At 43.6% G+C, this 17857-nt stretch overlaps 2 protein-coding genes across 2 annotated transcripts in view; both read left to right on the top strand.

Annotated features, from left to right (window-relative positions):
* The first annotated feature begins 214 nt into the window (after positions 1 to 214).
* Positions 215 to 15704, top strand: C8B (complement C8 beta chain). Its single transcript, XM_010716076.3, has 12 exons — positions 215 to 404; positions 1606 to 1744; positions 2515 to 2656; positions 3022 to 3163; positions 4287 to 4419; positions 5034 to 5231; positions 6913 to 7153; positions 8352 to 8480; positions 8787 to 8950; positions 10595 to 10748; positions 11930 to 11998; positions 13459 to 15704. Exons 1-12 carry the CDS (start codon positions 310 to 312, stop codon positions 13608 to 13610), a joined length of 1758 nt encoding a protein of 585 aa, XP_010714378.1. The 5' UTR covers positions 215 to 309; the 3' UTR covers positions 13611 to 15704.
* Positions 15705 to 16197: 493 nt separating this feature from the next.
* DAB1 (DAB adaptor protein 1) overlaps positions 16198 to 17857 on the top strand; it is a 49743-nt gene continuing 48083 nt past the window's right edge. The window contains exon 1 of the mRNA XM_010716288.2: positions 16198 to 16230. Coding sequence (XP_010714590.1) covers positions 16198 to 16230 — 33 coding nt within the window. The remainder of the gene's footprint in view (positions 16231 to 17857) is intronic.

Genomic DNA, 17857 nt, shown 5'->3' with positions numbered 1-17857 from the left:
TTTCCCTTATTGCTTCCTTCTTGCCAAGTCTTGAGTATTCCATTTCATTCATTGAAATATTCATTTGTTTCTGCCTCCTGAAAGAAGTGTTAAAAATGAAAGTTGAAATTGCTTCTGGCCAGCTCCTTGCTTTCTTCCCCTTTGCCTGCAGAAAGCTGTGCACTAACAATTACACAGTTTACCTTGCACCTCTGCCAAGTGCTGGCTCATCTGCTCTTTACTGCCTGGGGGAACGACCCAGTTTGTTTCCAAATCCTCCAGTACAGAACTGAAGCTGTGCTGGTTTTGACCCGCTGATGGGATGGTGGCATGATGACTGTGGCATGGATGGCGTTTACTCCGTGCCCCATCAAACTGCTGCTGCTTTGTGCTGCACTCTGCTTCCTGAATGTTCATTGCTTCAGGTAAGTGAGCATTTTCAAAGAGATGTCCTTGGGGTGATAGGATAAATAGTGAAAATCAGTACCAACGTTCTGCTTTGGCTTTGTATAGAAAGTAATTGCTGTCGTGAGCTATTTCTTTGTTTGCAATGAATAGCAAAAACAGTGTTCTGAAGTGAATGTAATGCAGCGTGTCTGACTGTGGATAAGTCATATGATGAATTTAATAGAACAGATTGCCCTGGTCATGTTGTAAGGTGGAGTTGTGCTTGCAGTGTGCAACCTCCTAACATTCAGGCTACCGAACAGTGTGCTGGAAAGGAGGTTTCATTGTCTTTGAGTATGTAAATGGTAAATTTACATATGTATGTAAATGGTCGTACTTGCATCTTGCTCTTTCAGCTTAACAGTTTTTTTGCTTTTTCACAGGGCTGCAGTTGACCAGTGTCTAATATTACCTATCTAATGAAATTATTTCCACTGTTCTCTGAACTTTGAGTTTTGATTTCATGCCTTTGTGAGGTGATGAGTTTTTTGTAATTCCTTTATTCCATGTGATTTTTAACATGCAGTAACGGGAGCCCCTTGTCAGCACTAGATCATGCTCAAAGCTTCAGCTGGTGGTATCCCTTGTACTGGAGGAACTGGGACACGATGGGAGCAACTTGTTTGTCAAACTGGGCATAAAAGGAAACTTACTGTCTATGTTTTCCCTCTTAGATAGGCAGTACAAGGAAGCATTTATCTGGGATGAGCATTTAATCATAAATAGTCAATCTGGCTGAAAGATGAGGCAACATTTTGGCTACAGCATCATGGAAACCATGGAGACAGCTCTTGCAGTGGGGCAAGAATGGCTGGGGGAAGAGTGGAGGCTCACAACTGGGGTTCATGTTAATTATGGGGATGAATGTGATGAGTGATTTAATGTCTCTCTATTGTGTACTGACAATAGTGTCTAAGGCTAATGGTTTCGCCCAGCTTGAGAAAAGATCGTCTGCTTGGCAAGGGGAGGCCTTAAGCCTAACTGTCAAAAGTGCAGAGTGCATGCAAGACCTTTGCATTGTGATTGATGTTTGTGGAGTGCCTGCTTGAGATGTGGCCCAGGTTGTTGGGATGTTGGTTGTGTTTCCCTTGATGGTTATAGAGTTTTGGGTGGCCAAGCCTTTCTGGCCTCACAGCTCAATAGCTCTACACTCTGAAGCTCTCATGTCGTTGAACACAGCAGTGGAAGAGAATCCCTTGGGCTGACCAGCACCAGCAGCAGACAGGCCCGGTCTGCACGTGACCCACCCCAGCCCCGTGACTGCGTGCTCTCCCCTTGGTCCTCGTGGAGCAAGTGTGATCCCTGCCAGAAAAAAAGGGTGAGTGCCTGAGGAGCCCCATCCTCACTAATGGTCCCCTGCGGGATCCAGAGGCACGCGGTGGATTAAGATGCTTTTCCTTGTCTGCCCATGAGCGTTCCCTACCCAAGAAGTCACATCAAACAAAGGTAATGACCCCAGGAGTGTGAAACATCAAAATCCCCATTGCTGGAGGGACCTCTGCTAATGAGCTGGAGAAGCCATTCCCAGGCTTAACCAGGGATAAGTGGTGATGTAGGCTGGGAAGAACGAAGCTTCGTTTCAAAGAGTTAATCTCAAAAGCTGGGGAAAAAGAAGGAGGGCTAACATATTGGATGGAGTAATTGACTGCTTCACAGCAGTGTTGTGGGCGGAAAAAACCCCTAATGATACAGAGGGCCAAGTAAATACACTGACAGAAAATAACAAGGGATGTTGTTACCAGCGCTAATTGAAAGAGAGGAGATGTAACCGAATCCTTCCTCACTCTTGCAAATGCTCACACTATGCTGTCAGGCACATTTAAACAAACTGTCAGATAAAAGCAAACTTTCTGTCATCCCTTCCAATTCCCAATCCTTGCTTAGTAAAATTAAAACTATCCCAGATTAGAAATGTTTGAAATGAGGTACGTTACCAGCATAACTCTTCTTTGCCTCCACTTTTTAATCACATTGCTCTTAGATCTCCACCAGCACAACATTTCTTCTTTTTTTTTTTTTTTAACTAGGGAATCAAAAAAATTCACCATTTCTGTGCACTTGAGTCAATATTTTTTTATTTCATCACAGTACAGATTTGCCCGCCTGGAACAACCTTCTCAGTTCAATGGAGAGCCGTGTGATTACTCTGACAACGAAAGCGAAGACTGTGTTACCAATAATCCTTGCAGAAATAAAGTCAGATGTGAAGGTTTTTTGTGTGCAGTTACAGGTAAGGGCTTATTGAGGGAGGAATGATGGTGTGTATGTGATGTCTCTGAACCCTCCACACTAAACTTTCTCCTTCTACAAGAGTTGGCAGGGCTGTGGGATAGAAGCTAGTCCCTGTCCATCCATTGCTGTTTTACGTTTGCATCTGTGAGTTTGAGTAACTATTAGCCAACATCAGTCAGTTCACAGCAGGCTTTGAGCAAACTTGGAATATGGTGATTAGAAATGAGTCTGCATGAACCTTATGTTGCATTATTTTATTGTATCGTATTTCTATACTCTGTGTTAGGGGACTGTGATTTTGCAGTATTGCCTGTAAGCATGATAATAAATAGTTTTCTGAGCAATGTTCTCACTGGTTCCTAGGGAGATGCATTGCACGGAGGCTGCTTTGTAATGGAGATGATGACTGTGGAGACCAGTCAGATGAAAAAAACTGCAAAAAAGTTTTTAGAAAATGTGACCAGAAGATGGAGCAATACTGGGGAATAGAGAATCTGGCAAAAGGGTAAGTTGGTGATCTTTATGAGATATTTTCTTACCAAAGGGTAATGGCTTCAGACATATACATGGAACAGAGAAAAGCATTAGCAATTGCTGTATCCAGGAGTTCCAGTCAGACTGCCTTTGACGTCTTATGGAGTCCATGAGTCTATCCAGGAGAGCTTTGTATTGCCAAAACTTGGGAGTGAAGAGTGAGGTGCAAATCCAAACACTTCTTTCATGTCTCCATAGAGAGCCCGTGAGTGGGAATGATTCAATCTTCCAGTTATTTTGCATGAGTGATTTAAGCTAGCACGTTGTATTGCCTAAAATCTGTGCTTTTCTGTGGATTTGTGTTTTTGCACAATGTATTGGTTTTGGTGGGTCAAAACGTTGTGGATTTCTTCCATGAAACTGGAAGGTGGTGGAACTTCTGTCCTATGCTTGGGTGGGTAGGGTTACAACCACCCAGCCTGGTGGGGATTCTAATCTGTGTCTGGATTGATCCAGCTTTTACTGGCTAAGACTGTGGCAATTTCTTGTAACGTCATAGTGTGTGAAAAGAGTCTTTTCTTACTCTGCAGGAAAAAAAATAATGCTTTTTACTTTGAAAAAAATAAGAAAAGAAATCATACTGGAGGAAAAAATGATAATTTCCTACTTAGTCTCAGGAGATATGGCTGCTGTGCATGTCATTGCTAATGCTTTGTACTTCTGAGTTTAATCAAAATTAAAAATAATGTCGGACAATTACAAGAACATGCTTCTCATCTCTTTGAAGCTGCAATTGCTCAGTAATTTGCTTTTAGTGGACTTCCCTCCTTTTCAGTTTGTTCTAAAATCAGAGTTAATATTTGACAGCTTCAGTGTCATTACCGTGCAAGTCTCTCTCCCCAAAAGAAGGAGAGGCAGATCTAGCAGAAGCCTTGCTCGTTAGGCATTCAGTTTTTCTCTGGAGGAATGGGGTTGATCAACCGGTGGAGGAGGCAGAGCTTTCTGTTGGGGTTTCAGAATAAAAACATTTGCAACAAAAGCCATCAGCCAAAAAAAAAAAACAAAAAACCCTTTCGCATTTCTTATCCAAGCTATTTGCTGTGTAGCACCGAATCAGTCCTAAACAATATTCTGCTATTATGCTTCATGTGCAGGTTAAATATCATCACAAAAAACTTGGAAGGATTAGTTCTTGATCACAAGTACTATGCTGGGGGATGTTCTCCCCATTACATTGCGGACATGAGATTCAGAAAACCATACAATGTAGAAAGCTATACACCAGAGGTATGTGTCATATCCTTCTGTAGATAAACATACGTATATTCCACTAAATTTGCTGCATAATACTGATAAAACTTCATTACTAAATGGTTTTATAAAGAATTACAAAACTCCTGAGATGAAATGGGCCCAGAATGAGTTTAGCCCAACTTCCAGAATGTCATCATACTGCATGCACTAAATGGACTTGGAGCAGCGCCCGTGCATTAAGATCCACGTGCACTGGCATAGATGGCAAATTTCCCATGGACCTTCCTATTACAGAATCTGAGCATGATAGTTTTTGAGTGTTGTCTATTAGGAAACCATTTCCTCTAAGGGTTTCTACTCTCATCGATGCCCGTGTTTCACTTTCTCTGCATCAGATTGACATATTAAGTAATAGGCTCAGATCCTCACAGTATGGAGGAGATGGTAGCTTTTCTACTGCTGTAAATCAGCTCTTCCTGAAGAAGTAGTGTTAATAATAACAGTGCTTTGCAATTATACAAGGCTTTTCATCTTCAAAGTGCAAGCATTAATTCACAATTATATTTGTAGCTGCTCTCCCTTCCCGTGCTTCAGGTGTACATTCACTGTGCAGAAAATAAAATGTATTGTTTTTGCTTTCTGTTTAGACCAAAGGCAAATATGAATTTACAATGACTGAATATGACTCCTACTCAAATTATGAAAGCAGTGTCCTGAAGGCAGAAGCTTCGCAGTCAAGCTTCAGCATTGGTATAAGCATACTCAGTCTGTTTGAAATTGGTTACAACAATAATGACAACAGGTTCAAGAAGTTCATTCAAAGGATGAAAAGATTTTCTTCAACAGTAAGCCCTGCTCTACTTAAATCTCTTCTAACACGTTTTCTGTATCTGTGTGTGTATTGATTTCATCCCCATCGTCAGGTTGGCAGCCACGACTGCGATAAATGAAGTCTCTCCCTCTGATTGGATTTTGCAGTTTTTATTGGTCAAACGTTTACTGAGGGTGCAAAACCTTGGTTTGTGTTTGCAAAACCCGGGAGCTTTTCCATTTACAGATCTGCCTGGAGTCAGGTTGCCTAACACTTACAGTCAGCCACAGTTGCACGCAGTCTGTCTGGTCAGTGCTGGCCATCCACATTTGGGTGTTTGTATTGAAATCACAATGAAAATAAGAAGCAGTGCAAAGTGCAGACACTCTCTCCTCCCTACAGCAATCTCACTAGTAGATGCACAAACAGGACTGCAAGCAGAGTTTCCATGCTGCACACCAGCAGTGGGATGCTAGGCATGTTGGCTCTCCAGCCATTAAGATGTTCATACAGCATCGGACCCAGAAATCACAAACCAACACTCACAGTTTTGTTTTGCCTATTTGGATGTTTTTCTTTCATCAAAAGAGTGTGAACTAGGATGCGGATGACAGCATGCACAGATGTGTGCAGCACTGGTACTGATGTCTGGGCGATAGGAGATGGATGGGTGCAACCAACGTGAGATCCTGCACGGATCAAGCTGTGGTTTAGCTAATGAAGCCCAGAGTTCCCCTGCCCTGTGGTGAGGTACGCTGAGTAAGAGGGTAACATTGAGGACAAAAAGGATTTTCTGCAGTTCTGGGATTTCTGTAACTGTAAGCAGTCCAGACAACCGTCAGTGTGTGGACAGCTGCCCAATGCCATCACACGTGAAGGGCTGTTCCTCTTTTAGGTGGGTTCAGCAAGGCAGGAGCTGCAACTTGGTTGAATGGTAATTCAAGCAGCAACGCCACACTACTCTACTATAGGGCAGCCTTGACAATAATGTGGAATGAAAACTGCTGGCAGGCCTTCTGTGAGTTTAACTATAAACTAACAGATGCCATTTGACTTGGGTTGATGCGATCTATTCGCTGAATACATCATTCATCAGATGAGGACACACACAATACAAAATAAGGACGGCACCATCACTTCCAGTCTCGTCTTCAGAGATGTGGTCACAGCTGTGATCTGATGCACACTTTAAGCTGGCTGGAAATGCTTTGATCTGTAACTCGTAGGGCTGTTTTATGAGATTCATTCGGAGCTAGTGTGCAACATCATTTGATTTCTTCTTTTCATCTGTTATTGCTGTAAACAAACTAGCTCTTGTCAGTGGTTTAATAGTACTGCTGATCTATGTCTCTCCCCTCAGTATACAGTGCACTCGGCAATGGCAGAGCATTCCTTGTTGCTATTAAACTTGCACTTGCTTCCTGCAAAGTGACATTTCCCATGACAAGATCAGAGGTGTATGAGAAGCATTTGTAATAGATATTCAGGAAGAACGCCAGTGCTAAGTCTTGGTTTTATTATTTAAGCTATAGTGTTCTATATTGAAATGCCCTTGATGTGTTTGTCGTGCTGGTCCAAACAACTTGGCACAAAATCCTTGAGACACGACAGATAACTTCTTTAACAGAAAGGGAGATGTAATATATGCCCATGCATACCTATTTTTATAAATACCTAATAAATATGTGTTTCTTGTGTTTCTGCGTGCCATGTAGTCCAGCAAATTCCTCCACGCCCGTTCTGAGCTGACCGTGGCTGTTTACAAGCTGAAGACCAGGGCCCTGATGCTGCATTATGAGTTTCTGCAGAGACTCCATCAGCTCCCATTGGAGTACAGCTATGGGGAGTACAGAGAGCTGTACCGAGACTATGGGACGCATTACATCACTGAGGCTACTGTTGGTGGCATCTATGAATATACTTTAGTCCTGAACAGCAACGAGCTCCAGAAGGCAGGTACGTGCATCTGAAGCTTGTGAAAGGCTTTTGGGCCAGACCTAGCTTTTCAGTGGGAAACCCCTCTGCGTGAGATCTAAGGAAAGAAGAGATTGTGCTAGAAGGAGCCAGCAGCATCTCCAAGAAAAATAGGGGATTAAAAGTGTTTCACAGCACTGAGTAAATGGGACTGCTTTTCAAAGCATGCTCAGCATCACGGGCTCCATCTAGCTCTCGAGCTGTGGATGCTGCCAGTTCACAGAAAGGGCCCTGTGGCAAGTGTTTCAAACTACATATTCTGGGGGCTGACATGATGTTGAGATGAATGAGAGCTGTGTAGCTTAACACTTCTGCTAGCTTTGAAACCTTTGCCTGAGTTCTTTTTCCGTTGCCTTTCAAATGATGGTTCTGAAGCACCTTTAGCCTCGAGAGCTTTTCCAGCATGTAAGAAACAGTAAATAATTTGCTGGGTGACTCTTGTGCCTGACATTGCTCTTGCTCTTTGACTTCGACTTCCTTTTTTTTTTTGCAAGAAATGATGATTGTTGCATGGGATAGAAAGAGCTGTGTGACATTAATCAATAGCTGCACTCTCTTATTTATTCATTGGCATGGAAGTGAGGAACTGCCTTCATTGTCTATTTGTGAAAGCATTTAATGGACTGCTGTGTGCAACACTCGGTCTGTTTGCTCTTCTGCTGGCTTGGAGGTTGCTGGCTTTTGCTGTAGGCAGATATGTCCCAAAGGGACAGACTTTAGATTCAGAATTTACATGAAGAGACTTCCATAAAACAGAAGGCTCTTCTGGCAGGAAAGAACTAGAGACATGAGCTAGCAAATGGGGAGAAAAGCTACTTGAAGCATTACCCCTAACAGATCTGGCTCGTGATGGAGGGGACGAGTGGTACACAGTCCTTTGGCACAGATGTTTTAAGTCACAGATCAGGCTCCCACCTGCTGCTGCTCCACATATCTCAGTGCAGCTGAGCTGTTGTTACAACCCTCTCCTTTCAGTATCCACTTGGCATTTGCACCTTGTTTTATATTTCTTGAACCATGGACTTCATTTCATACTGATTTGCTAATTATCCCAAAGAAGGCTTCATCTTGTCATTTTTTTCTCTCATATATTTTTTTCAACTTTTATTTTCTGCATATAAGGACATGGGAAAAAGAATGTTTTATTGAAACACCGCAATGTTTTGTTGTGCATTTAAAGGTTTTTCTATGAGTGACGTCCAGAAATGCGCACAGCACGGCTTTAAAGTCGGTGGAACAATTAAAGCTGTCTCTCTGATTCTTGGAATAAACGTAGAAGGCTGTAAATCCCTTTTAAAAGAGATTGGAGGTGAGTGTGAAACATTTGTGTGATTTCATTTCTAACCAATGTCGTTGCGAAAAGAACATCTCATAACGTTGCCTGGTGGATGGATTTCCTCCCTGATGGTGGAGAGGAGCTTTGGGCAGTGGAAGCACCTGCAGGCATTATTGCTGCATGCTGGAGGGATGGGGATGGAAGAAGAGGTTGGGAGTGTTGCTGCAAGGGAGCAGGAAGGGCACAGGACATGCAGTAGAGGAGACCATGCATCAGGTACGAAGCACCTGTGGCCTTTCTCTTCCCAGCTCCCACTCTCTAAACGTGTTTTTTTGGCAGACAGCACCTCCAAAAAGCAGTATGTGGAAGACTTCATCGCCCTTGTTCGTGGGGGAGCAAGTGAACACATTACAGCATTGGCTAACAAAGGCCTGCCAACAGCCTCACTGATGGAGGAGTGGGGGGATGCTGTGCAGTACAACCCTGAGATCATAAAGCTGAAGGTACTGTGTCCATTGCTGTGTTCAGCCTCACTTAGCTCAGTGTCTTTGAAAGCAGTGTGTTCAGATAAATGAGAATTATTTTTTTCTAAAGGGCCATTTTTTGGGCTATGAATAGAGCTGCACTGGTATTGTTGCTCTGAGAATGGGTGCTCAGAAAAATCAAAGTTGTGATGCATTAAAAAGAGCAATGTTGTTGAAAGTGAGAGAAGTCAACAGCTTTTCCTCCTTCAAACTTGGCTATGCCAGTGTGATCTCTTACTACCTACCCAGCAGGCCATCCATTTTCTGCTTTGCCAGTGTATCCCTTATCTAAAGCATGACTGGCAACATATACTTTATAAGGACTTCTTTTTCTTGAAATTTGAACAGTGGCTGGGAGATGCCCTGGTGCCTGTCTGGTGCTCGCTGCAGTGGATTTGCCTTCCCCAAGCCCCTGGTGCCCTGTGGGTGAACCTTCCAGAAAGGTGCTAGGAAGTCTCCCACAAGGAGACAATGTAAACGCAATGCTCTGCTCTTCCAGAAAGTTCTCCCACAACAAACTGTGATGTCCTTTGCCTTGCCTGGCATCAGTGGCCAGGCTGCCCAGTGATCTGATTTGGTATCTCTAAGCCTTCATTTACCTACTGGTATCCCTTTGGGGCTCAGAGATCAAAAGTATCAGCAGACTGTGACTAAATGTCAGCTTGGGAATGCTTAGTTAGGGAAAACTAGAGCAAAACAGTCCATAAATCATCTGCAGAAGGGCCTTGGCAGGTCACTCTCAGTGTATTTCCATGTTTGTATGAGCTGAAGTCCAAAAGTGAAGTATGGATCACAGATAATTGATGAGGAAAGAATGTACAGCAGCAAGAGATGAACATTCTTTATTGATGCTTTCTCTTCTTTCTAGTAACTTGAGACTGTAATAGCAGCTTGGGGATCGTTCATGCTATTGCTGTATGGCTGTGGCAGGTATCCCTGTAGCAGGGTTGGGAATTTGGGATGGGTCCACTGGTGAGACAGCCAATCTGTAGGGCACATTGAACTTCCCCTTGCTCTCTGAAAAAGAAATTAGCAGGCCAAAGTCTCCTTGATTCCTACAGCAAATTCACTGTGCTGTGCATCCCATATCCTTTACCACTGATCCCATCTGCAGTGCCTGCATTTGAAGATCACAGTCTTCTCTTTTTTGAAGGCTGTGAAACCTGTATTTTGGCTTCATAAAGAGAAAAATCAGCCTTGAAATGCAGAGGTGATTATACTTAAAGTGCAAACATGAATGCCTGAGGATGAGGAATGAGGGAGATTTCTCTGGTTGGCCTTGGGGGATCCTTTTTAAACTGGAGCAAGGGAAAGTAGTTTTGAGTAAATTAACAAAATATCAACATCAGGAAAATGGTAAGACAGCATTTAATGGAACTTTCCAACCAGCTGTCGGGCTTTTGAATCTCCTTCTGCATTTACAATTTTGTTGGTGTTGCAAACCAAGACCCCTGCAAGTGTTCCTGCCTGTGCTGCCATGCTGTTTACTAGGTTTAAAGAAATATTAATGGGAAACCTGGGGTATGTACAAGGCCCTCTTTTCCCTCACCAGCCGTGCTCCCACTGAGCCACAACATCCGTGAGCATGTTGAGTGTTGAGTGCTGCTTCTTCCATCCCTTTAGGTACAGCCACTGTATCAGCTGGTGACTCCAGCTGACTTTGCTAATGCAATGACAATAAAAGAAAATCTGCGCCGGGCTCTTGATGAGTTTCAGCTGGAGACCAGTTCCTGTCGCTGTGCCCCATGCCAGGGCAATGGGATCCCAGTTTTGAAAGGTAGGAGGGTGTCCTACACCACTTCTCTAGCCTCTTGCAGCAGTGAGCAGGGGATCTTTGGGAGGAAGGAAGAGCAAGTCATCAGTTCTTCAGTTGTTCCTGTCATATTCTTTTAAAATGGGTTTTTGGAAGATCATAGAAATGCAGAATAGTTTGGGTTGGAAGGGACCTTTAAATCATCTTGTTCCAACCCTACTGTTATAGGAAGAGACACCTCCCACTGGTTGGTCCCTATTTGTAGAATGCCTTTCTTTAGTCAACATAGTAGAGTCACAGGATGCACCTTTTTAATGGAAGGATTTATCTGCAACAGTTCCATGCAAAATTTTGCTCCTATCTCAATTAAATATTTAAAAAAACCCACCTCCATATCTCCTCCTTTGCTTTTGAGTTTGCTTCCATCATCCCAGAGAAGTGTCTACTGTCTCAGCATCAATTAGTGCTTGTTAAAGTGTTTTGAAGAAGACCACATAAGTGCCAAGCACAGTGAGCACCATCACCTCCCCATATTTCTAATAGAAGCTGTCCTCCTTTGTAAGCAGGCCGTGATTTAAAAATGAGGGGGGAAAATAATCTAACTGAAGGAAAGCCACTGCCTAAACAGAGATGTACATGTGATGAGGGCTTCTACCAGAAGGACCATTTTTTTCAAGTGCCTAATTCCAATCTGCATGTGCAAAAGTCTTGATGAGAATCGTTATCATCTAAATGTGTCTAAGGCAGAATGACTGCTTCAGGTACCAGCGAGTTGATTGTAGCACTTAAGGATTCATCTCATAATTAACCTTGGTTCAATAACTTCTCAGGATCAAGATCAGTTGGCTTTCATGTAGGGTCTTCTCAACGAGAGGCTTTTAATGACCATTATTTTCTCAAGTGGGAGTTCTCATCTGGTCCTGGGAGGTCTGAGTGGCGTTAGGCAAGTGTTTCCTCTGCGTAAGATGCACACTTTGTTCCTATCCAATCCTGCCATGAAATCTCTGCAGAGGGGCAGGAGACTTGCTGTGACAGAAGCGTAGTGCCATTTCTCTGCTTTATTGCTGCTTTATGCTTTCCCCACTATAGAAGCAAGCTGACTTGATTTCACCACCTATCCCTTCTCTTGCAGCACCCAAGAGGTGTCTGCAGGGAAACATGACATGATTGAAGTCTGTAACCCCACCATCTCTGCTCTCTTTCAGGAACACAGTGTGAGTGCATCTGTCCCCTCAGCCACCGCGGCACTGCCTGTGAGATCCCCAGCAGGACAGGTGAGTGGGACCCGCAGGGCTGCTTGTGCTCCTGTCTCCACTCCATCCAGCCAGGGCATGGGATTAGGGACCTGCAAAGGGGGCAAATCTCATTGCCTGCATGCTCTTAAATTTCATTTTCTTTTCTTTGCGCACACACTGAGTTTTCACAGTGGTGAGGCACTGGAACAGGTTGCCCAAGGAGGTTGTGGATACCCCATCCCTGGAGGCATTCAGGGCCAAGCTGGATGTGGCTCTGGGCAGCCTGGTCTGCTGGTTGGCGGCCCTGCACACAGCAGGGGGATTGACACTAGATGGTCTCTGTGGTCCTTTTCAATCCAGGCCATTGTATGATTCTATAAACTCCTGCCCAATTTACAATCCGCATCAGGCCTCGGATCTCCTCCAGCAGTTCAATTTCCCAAGTTCTTCCCTTTGATGCAGCCCATACATTGCAAACTGTTTTTCTTTTGATATGTTGCCATGCATTTTAATCTTAAAATCTTATTATGTTGTTTTGAAGCATTCTTGGTCGCTTTGTATTGGCGCTGTCTCCTGACTGATGTTCTAACTCCTTCTAGTTTAGGATGGCCTGTGAATTTAATCATTTTGTTTACTTCTTCCAGCTCATTAATCTAGATACTAAATAATACTGGATCTCAGGCAGCCAGAGCTCTGGCACCATCCCACACTTTGCTGCACTGCATTTATCACCGCTCTTTGTTTACAGTCTTTTATCCAGTTTTCATTCTGCTTACTGTGTCCTACCAAAGCCAGGCTGAAATGCATTGTAAGCCAAGATTACACCAAGCAAAGGGTCAATTTTGGAGGTGTTTCTAAGCCAATCTGTTCAACCTTAAACTGTGGAGTCACTTACACCTTGTTTCGGTCTGCTTAGCACACATGTAATCACATCTGACTCTCCCATAGACTCACATCCATCCACTTGTCAGCATGAAACTTCCCTTCTCACTCCCCTTTCCGTCTTTTCTGTGTTGCTACTGTGTTCAGCTCCGTGATTCTCAGGGTTTTGAATTTCTGTCACTCACGTGCTCAGGGTCCAGAAGAAGACATTGTAATAGGAAAAGCAGTGGGTAGAAAGCTGAATATTCAAGCTGTTGTTCACTGAAGGAGAACGTGCCGGCATTATCCCTCAAAATGTGACAAGAGTTTAGTTGTTCTTTCCCTTAGTTGGGTTGGGTTAGGTCAGGGAGAGGAATGCCCTATAACCAAAAATAAATCTGATTGATACATTTTTCTTGTCCTCCATGTGCAAAATGTAGTTTGAACAAACACCAGAAATGCTGAACAGAGATGTAAAAGTACATAAAAGTATTGCTGCTAATGACTCAAGTGTGTTGGTGTTGGTGTGGATGGGGCAGAGCTGTTCGTATTTAAATATGATTCATTGAATCTGACAGCTCTCCCCATGGAAAGAGCTGCTTTATTCTGACAGTCCTCTCTGGCTTTTTATTTTCCAGATGCTGCTATTAATGGAAACTGGGGTTGCTGGGCCAGCTGGTCTCCGTGCTCAGGAGGTCAACGAACAAGGAGGCGGCAGTGCAACAACCCGGCACCTCGGAATGGCGGCTCATCGTGTTCAGGGCCAGATGCTGAAACAGTTACTTGCTAGAGAGAAAATCATTAAGAACTCAGTGACCAGCTTCCAAACTGAGTGGGAAGGTGTTACCTGACTAGCTTGCTAAGTTGGCTCTGCTCTGCTTGTCTCACCCCAGTGTGTTCAGAAGGCATTGGTAGCATCGCAGCTTTGGATGTGCTTTGCAGTTGTCCCATGCTCTGATTGTGCTTACTGTTCTCCATAGTTTTTCTGTGTCTTTATGGCTAAATAGGGACAAGCTGCATCTCCTGCCTTATTTGGTGGAGATTGTTGCGTGATTTTAAGTTCTGCTGCTTTATTTTTGAAGGTTCCTTTCAGATAAGAAAAGACTGATCTTACAGCAGAATGTGCACTAATATGCAGCTTCTGTGAAGACAGCTGTGTCATGTGGAGTGAAATACAGCATATTAAAGTCTAAATCTCAATGAGCACCATAGTATCTAGTGTGACATTCAAAGCCACTTCCCCAGTTTCCCTACTTATGGTATTTAACTTAAATTGTTTGTCGTATTAGAAGTTGTCTTGAAGGAGTGAAAACCAAATTGCGAAGCGCAGTCTGGTGACAGTGAGGTATTGTTATGTAACTGCACAGCAGTGGTACTCTCACTGCACAGACAAGCTTCCTCCTGTGCATTCAGAAGTAGAACAGGCACGCTGAGTGCACCCTGATACACTCAGATACTCTTTCCTTGGAGAGGTCAGGGAAGGACAAAGGGATGCTACTGGGATGGAGAATGGGAAAGCAGCTCTCTTGCTGCTGCTGCCTGGTGAGGCTTTGGGAAGGCAGCAGAGATGACTGCTCGCAGGTTAGGTTATCAGCGATGGAGAGGGTTTGCTATGAAATGAGACAAAGCAAAATGTGTGGTTTGCCCTTTGTTACCATCCCTAAAGCCATGCACCACAATCCAGGTCCTACAAAAGAGGAACTTATGTCTCTGTGCACTGCTTTGTGACTCAACTGAGAACAAACGATCTGGGGACTTTCCTCCTGCAGCTTGCTTGGTAGTTAATGATTTTTACACAGACATTTGTTGGGGCATGCTATAAAATAACAAGAGAAGCTTTGCTTTGGGAAAACAGTGCAACCAGTGCAAAGTCATTTGTGAGTGCTGTGAGTCTTCTAACATCAGCAAGGTCAAACACTCTTAGGAAGGCTTCTAAGGATACTGATGATGATGGGTTGATATCACCAGTTTCTCTTCTTTCAGACTGATGTTGTCTAAATGCAATTCTTGTAAGAACATCTCAGGCTCTCTGACATCTAAACAATGGAACATGCATTTAGTTTTAGCCCTCATGCCGCCTCCACACTTATCGACAAGGTTTGTGTGACAGCTTTAAGAAAGGAAGAGCACATTGCATATGTGCATATGTAAAAGCAGCTCCCTCTGTATCATAATGGGCTACATTTGTAATTGGGCTGCCAACCCACAACATTTCCTCATCCACTGTGTAACTGTTATGTCTTTTGTGTGGTAGGAATTTGCCAAGTGGCTCATTCAGGGTCATGGTCACTGCTAATGCTATCTGCATTTTTCTTTGTGGTTTTTAAAGGGGCACTGTGGAAGCAGTGCAGCAGAGGAGCCCAGTCACCAGCTTGCGTTGGTTCATGGGCACCAACGAGTGAGAGCACGCACTGCAGTGCTGCTGCTTCCCCTTCTGATTGAGGAACTTTCTCAGATAAATAGAGTGGCTTTTGTAAACATGACCCCCACTCCATCACAGTGGAGTAAGCACTCTGACCTATGGTCATGGTGCTGCTGCAAGCAGAGCAAAATACAGCAATCCAAAGCTTGCTCTCTATCAGGAAAGCCCAGATTTTTTTGAAGTGGAAATGCTTGAGTTTATATATTTGGATTTGGGTTGGGTGTGTGTTTTTTTGATTTTTTTTTTTTTTGGAGGAAGAAAGGCTTGGCAGTCTTCAAGATGAGCAGGACAGCCTACCTGGTGTACCATCTCAGTAGCGGTTGCATATTGAGCCTATAGGCTCTAGGAGCCTCCCCTAAAGGACATAACTTTATCTTGTCCTTGTGATTTTGTGCTTTGATTTAACTAGCTAACAATTTACGATGACCTGGAGGGTAATAAAAAATTCTGTGCTGAAGGTTTTATTGTTTCATTTTGATATGCATTAAATTTTGGTACTATCTTTTACTGGGGTTTCTCACTTCCACTTTCTGTGCAAGTTGACATTAATAACCCAGGTATGAAAACAAGAAGGCTGCAGACATAACACGTGCATGTTCTCTGCTGGTTAAGCCCATTTTGCTCTTGTCTCAATGGGCTTTATTGCATCTCATATTGTATTCCTGCCCTGGACTAGATGTGCTGTATTAATATGGGTTTCTTTATGTTGGAACTAGATGATTTAAAGGTCTGTTCCAACCCAAACTATTCTAAGACTGTAGGATTCCTTAAACCTGTGGTAGTTCCGTATCATTGCTTTTGTCACCTGTATCTCAGCACAAGTGCCATACTGACTGGTTGCCACAGCTATTGCTATTTGCATGCTAAAAATAAACTCAGTAAATAGGGAAAATATATCTTTTCCACCTCCTTCCTGAACACGTTGCTGCTGCGATGTGTGATGGATCCAGTCAACATGGCTTGGGAAGTTCCTGAAATAGTATTTTTGGTAAGTTCTAATTGTCATGTCGTGACACTAGGAAGAATTTTCTTACAGAGAGGAAGTGTTCAATCATAGCAACAGGCTGCCTGGGGGCAGTGGTGGGGTCTTCCAAGAGGTATTGAAGACATGTGGACATGGCACTAAGGATCATGGTTTTGTGAAGGGTCTCAGTGTAAGACAGATGGTTGGATTTGATGATCGTGAAGGTCTTTTCCAACCTACATGGTTTTGTGACCCTGTGATGCTGTGTCCAACTTTCCCAGCACAAAACCAGCCTGATTCTTACTGCACCTAACATCAGAAATGGGTCAGACTGATTTCCAGCTGGAATTTGTTCCCTTGTGAAGCTGGGATATGGTCCAGGCTGTCATCAGGTTGGCTCATGGTCCAGCAGCTGATCCGTGAGCCCTTGCATTGACATGGTAGGAGAGCTGGGTGACTTGCAGCACTCTTGACATTGTCCCCACCCAGACCTCTGAGGGCATATAAACCTACTTTACAGAGAAAGTAATGGACACAGATAGAGAGACTGCATAGAAAGTGACCCAGCAAGTCCACATAGAGGTGATAACAGTCCCCAGATTGCCAACTTGAGTTCTTCTGCAGTACTCATAGTACAGCCCAATAAGCACCAAAGCAAACCACCAGCTTTCAGGTCAAATTATGCCTGCAGATTTCTCTTCCTTTTATATCCTATTTTAACACCCTCTGGTTGTGTAAATCAACAACACTAGAGAGGAAGACAGTAATTATTACCATTATGTACTATCATTATTAGCACTTAGACTCTCACTGTTCTGGACACGATACAGCAGTACAACAAATGCCAGCCTCCCCCCATACTCCCCAGGATCTGGCATTTCTTTTGTTTTTAGTCTACTGGCTTTTGTCATTTCTGTTGTCTTTTGCATTTTTGGGGTAGATTTGATGTTTTGCTTCTTCCTGAGGCAGTGCCTTAACACTGTATGGAGGGGAAGGCGACAATCTCAGAGCTGCTCCAGTGGGCAGTCTTCAGCTGCTGTGAAATAGAGGGATGGGAGGGACCCATCCATTGGGGCAGCCAGCATGACATTGACCCCGAGGTGGGAAACAGCTCTGTCTCAGGCACTGCCCTTATCTCCTCTCCTGTTAGCTGGTTATCTAGAGCCTGCACCTTGCAACCTCAGGTGTACTGTCATCAATCATTTGCTGTTTTCTGTTGCGTACTGGTTCTTCTCTGCCCTTCCTTTGTTAATAACCCAGTTTGCCTATATCCATAAAAATATCTGATTGTGATACCATTTATCCAAAGCACCAGACATCCATCATGTACTTACGAGAGAGATAAACAAGGTCTCCTGGGAAATATGCCGCAAGAAATATATAGGATAAATAACTATATCAAATGTATGTCAGTGTGCAAGAGGGGAAAATCCATTCATCGAAGCCAGGGTGGAACCATAGTGTTTTATTGTACCCTCTGAGCTTTTAGTTTAAGTAAGAAATGTACATTTTTGCTGCTTATCTCATCTAGCACAGCTCTCATGCTGGCCACTTCAGCAGGAGAAATATTAGCTTCTTTGAGTGGCACTGTAAATGTGTAATTGCTCGTAATCTTTTTTATTTCTTTTCTCTCTCTCTCTCTCTCTTTTTT

This window comes from Meleagris gallopavo, chromosome 10 (genome assembly GCF_000146605.3).
Source record: "Meleagris gallopavo isolate NT-WF06-2002-E0010 breed Aviagen turkey brand Nicholas breeding stock chromosome 10, Turkey_5.1, whole genome shotgun sequence".
Lineage (NCBI taxonomy): Eukaryota > Metazoa > Chordata > Aves > Galliformes > Phasianidae > Meleagris > Meleagris gallopavo.
This window is presented reverse-complemented; position numbering and strand designations above follow the sequence as displayed.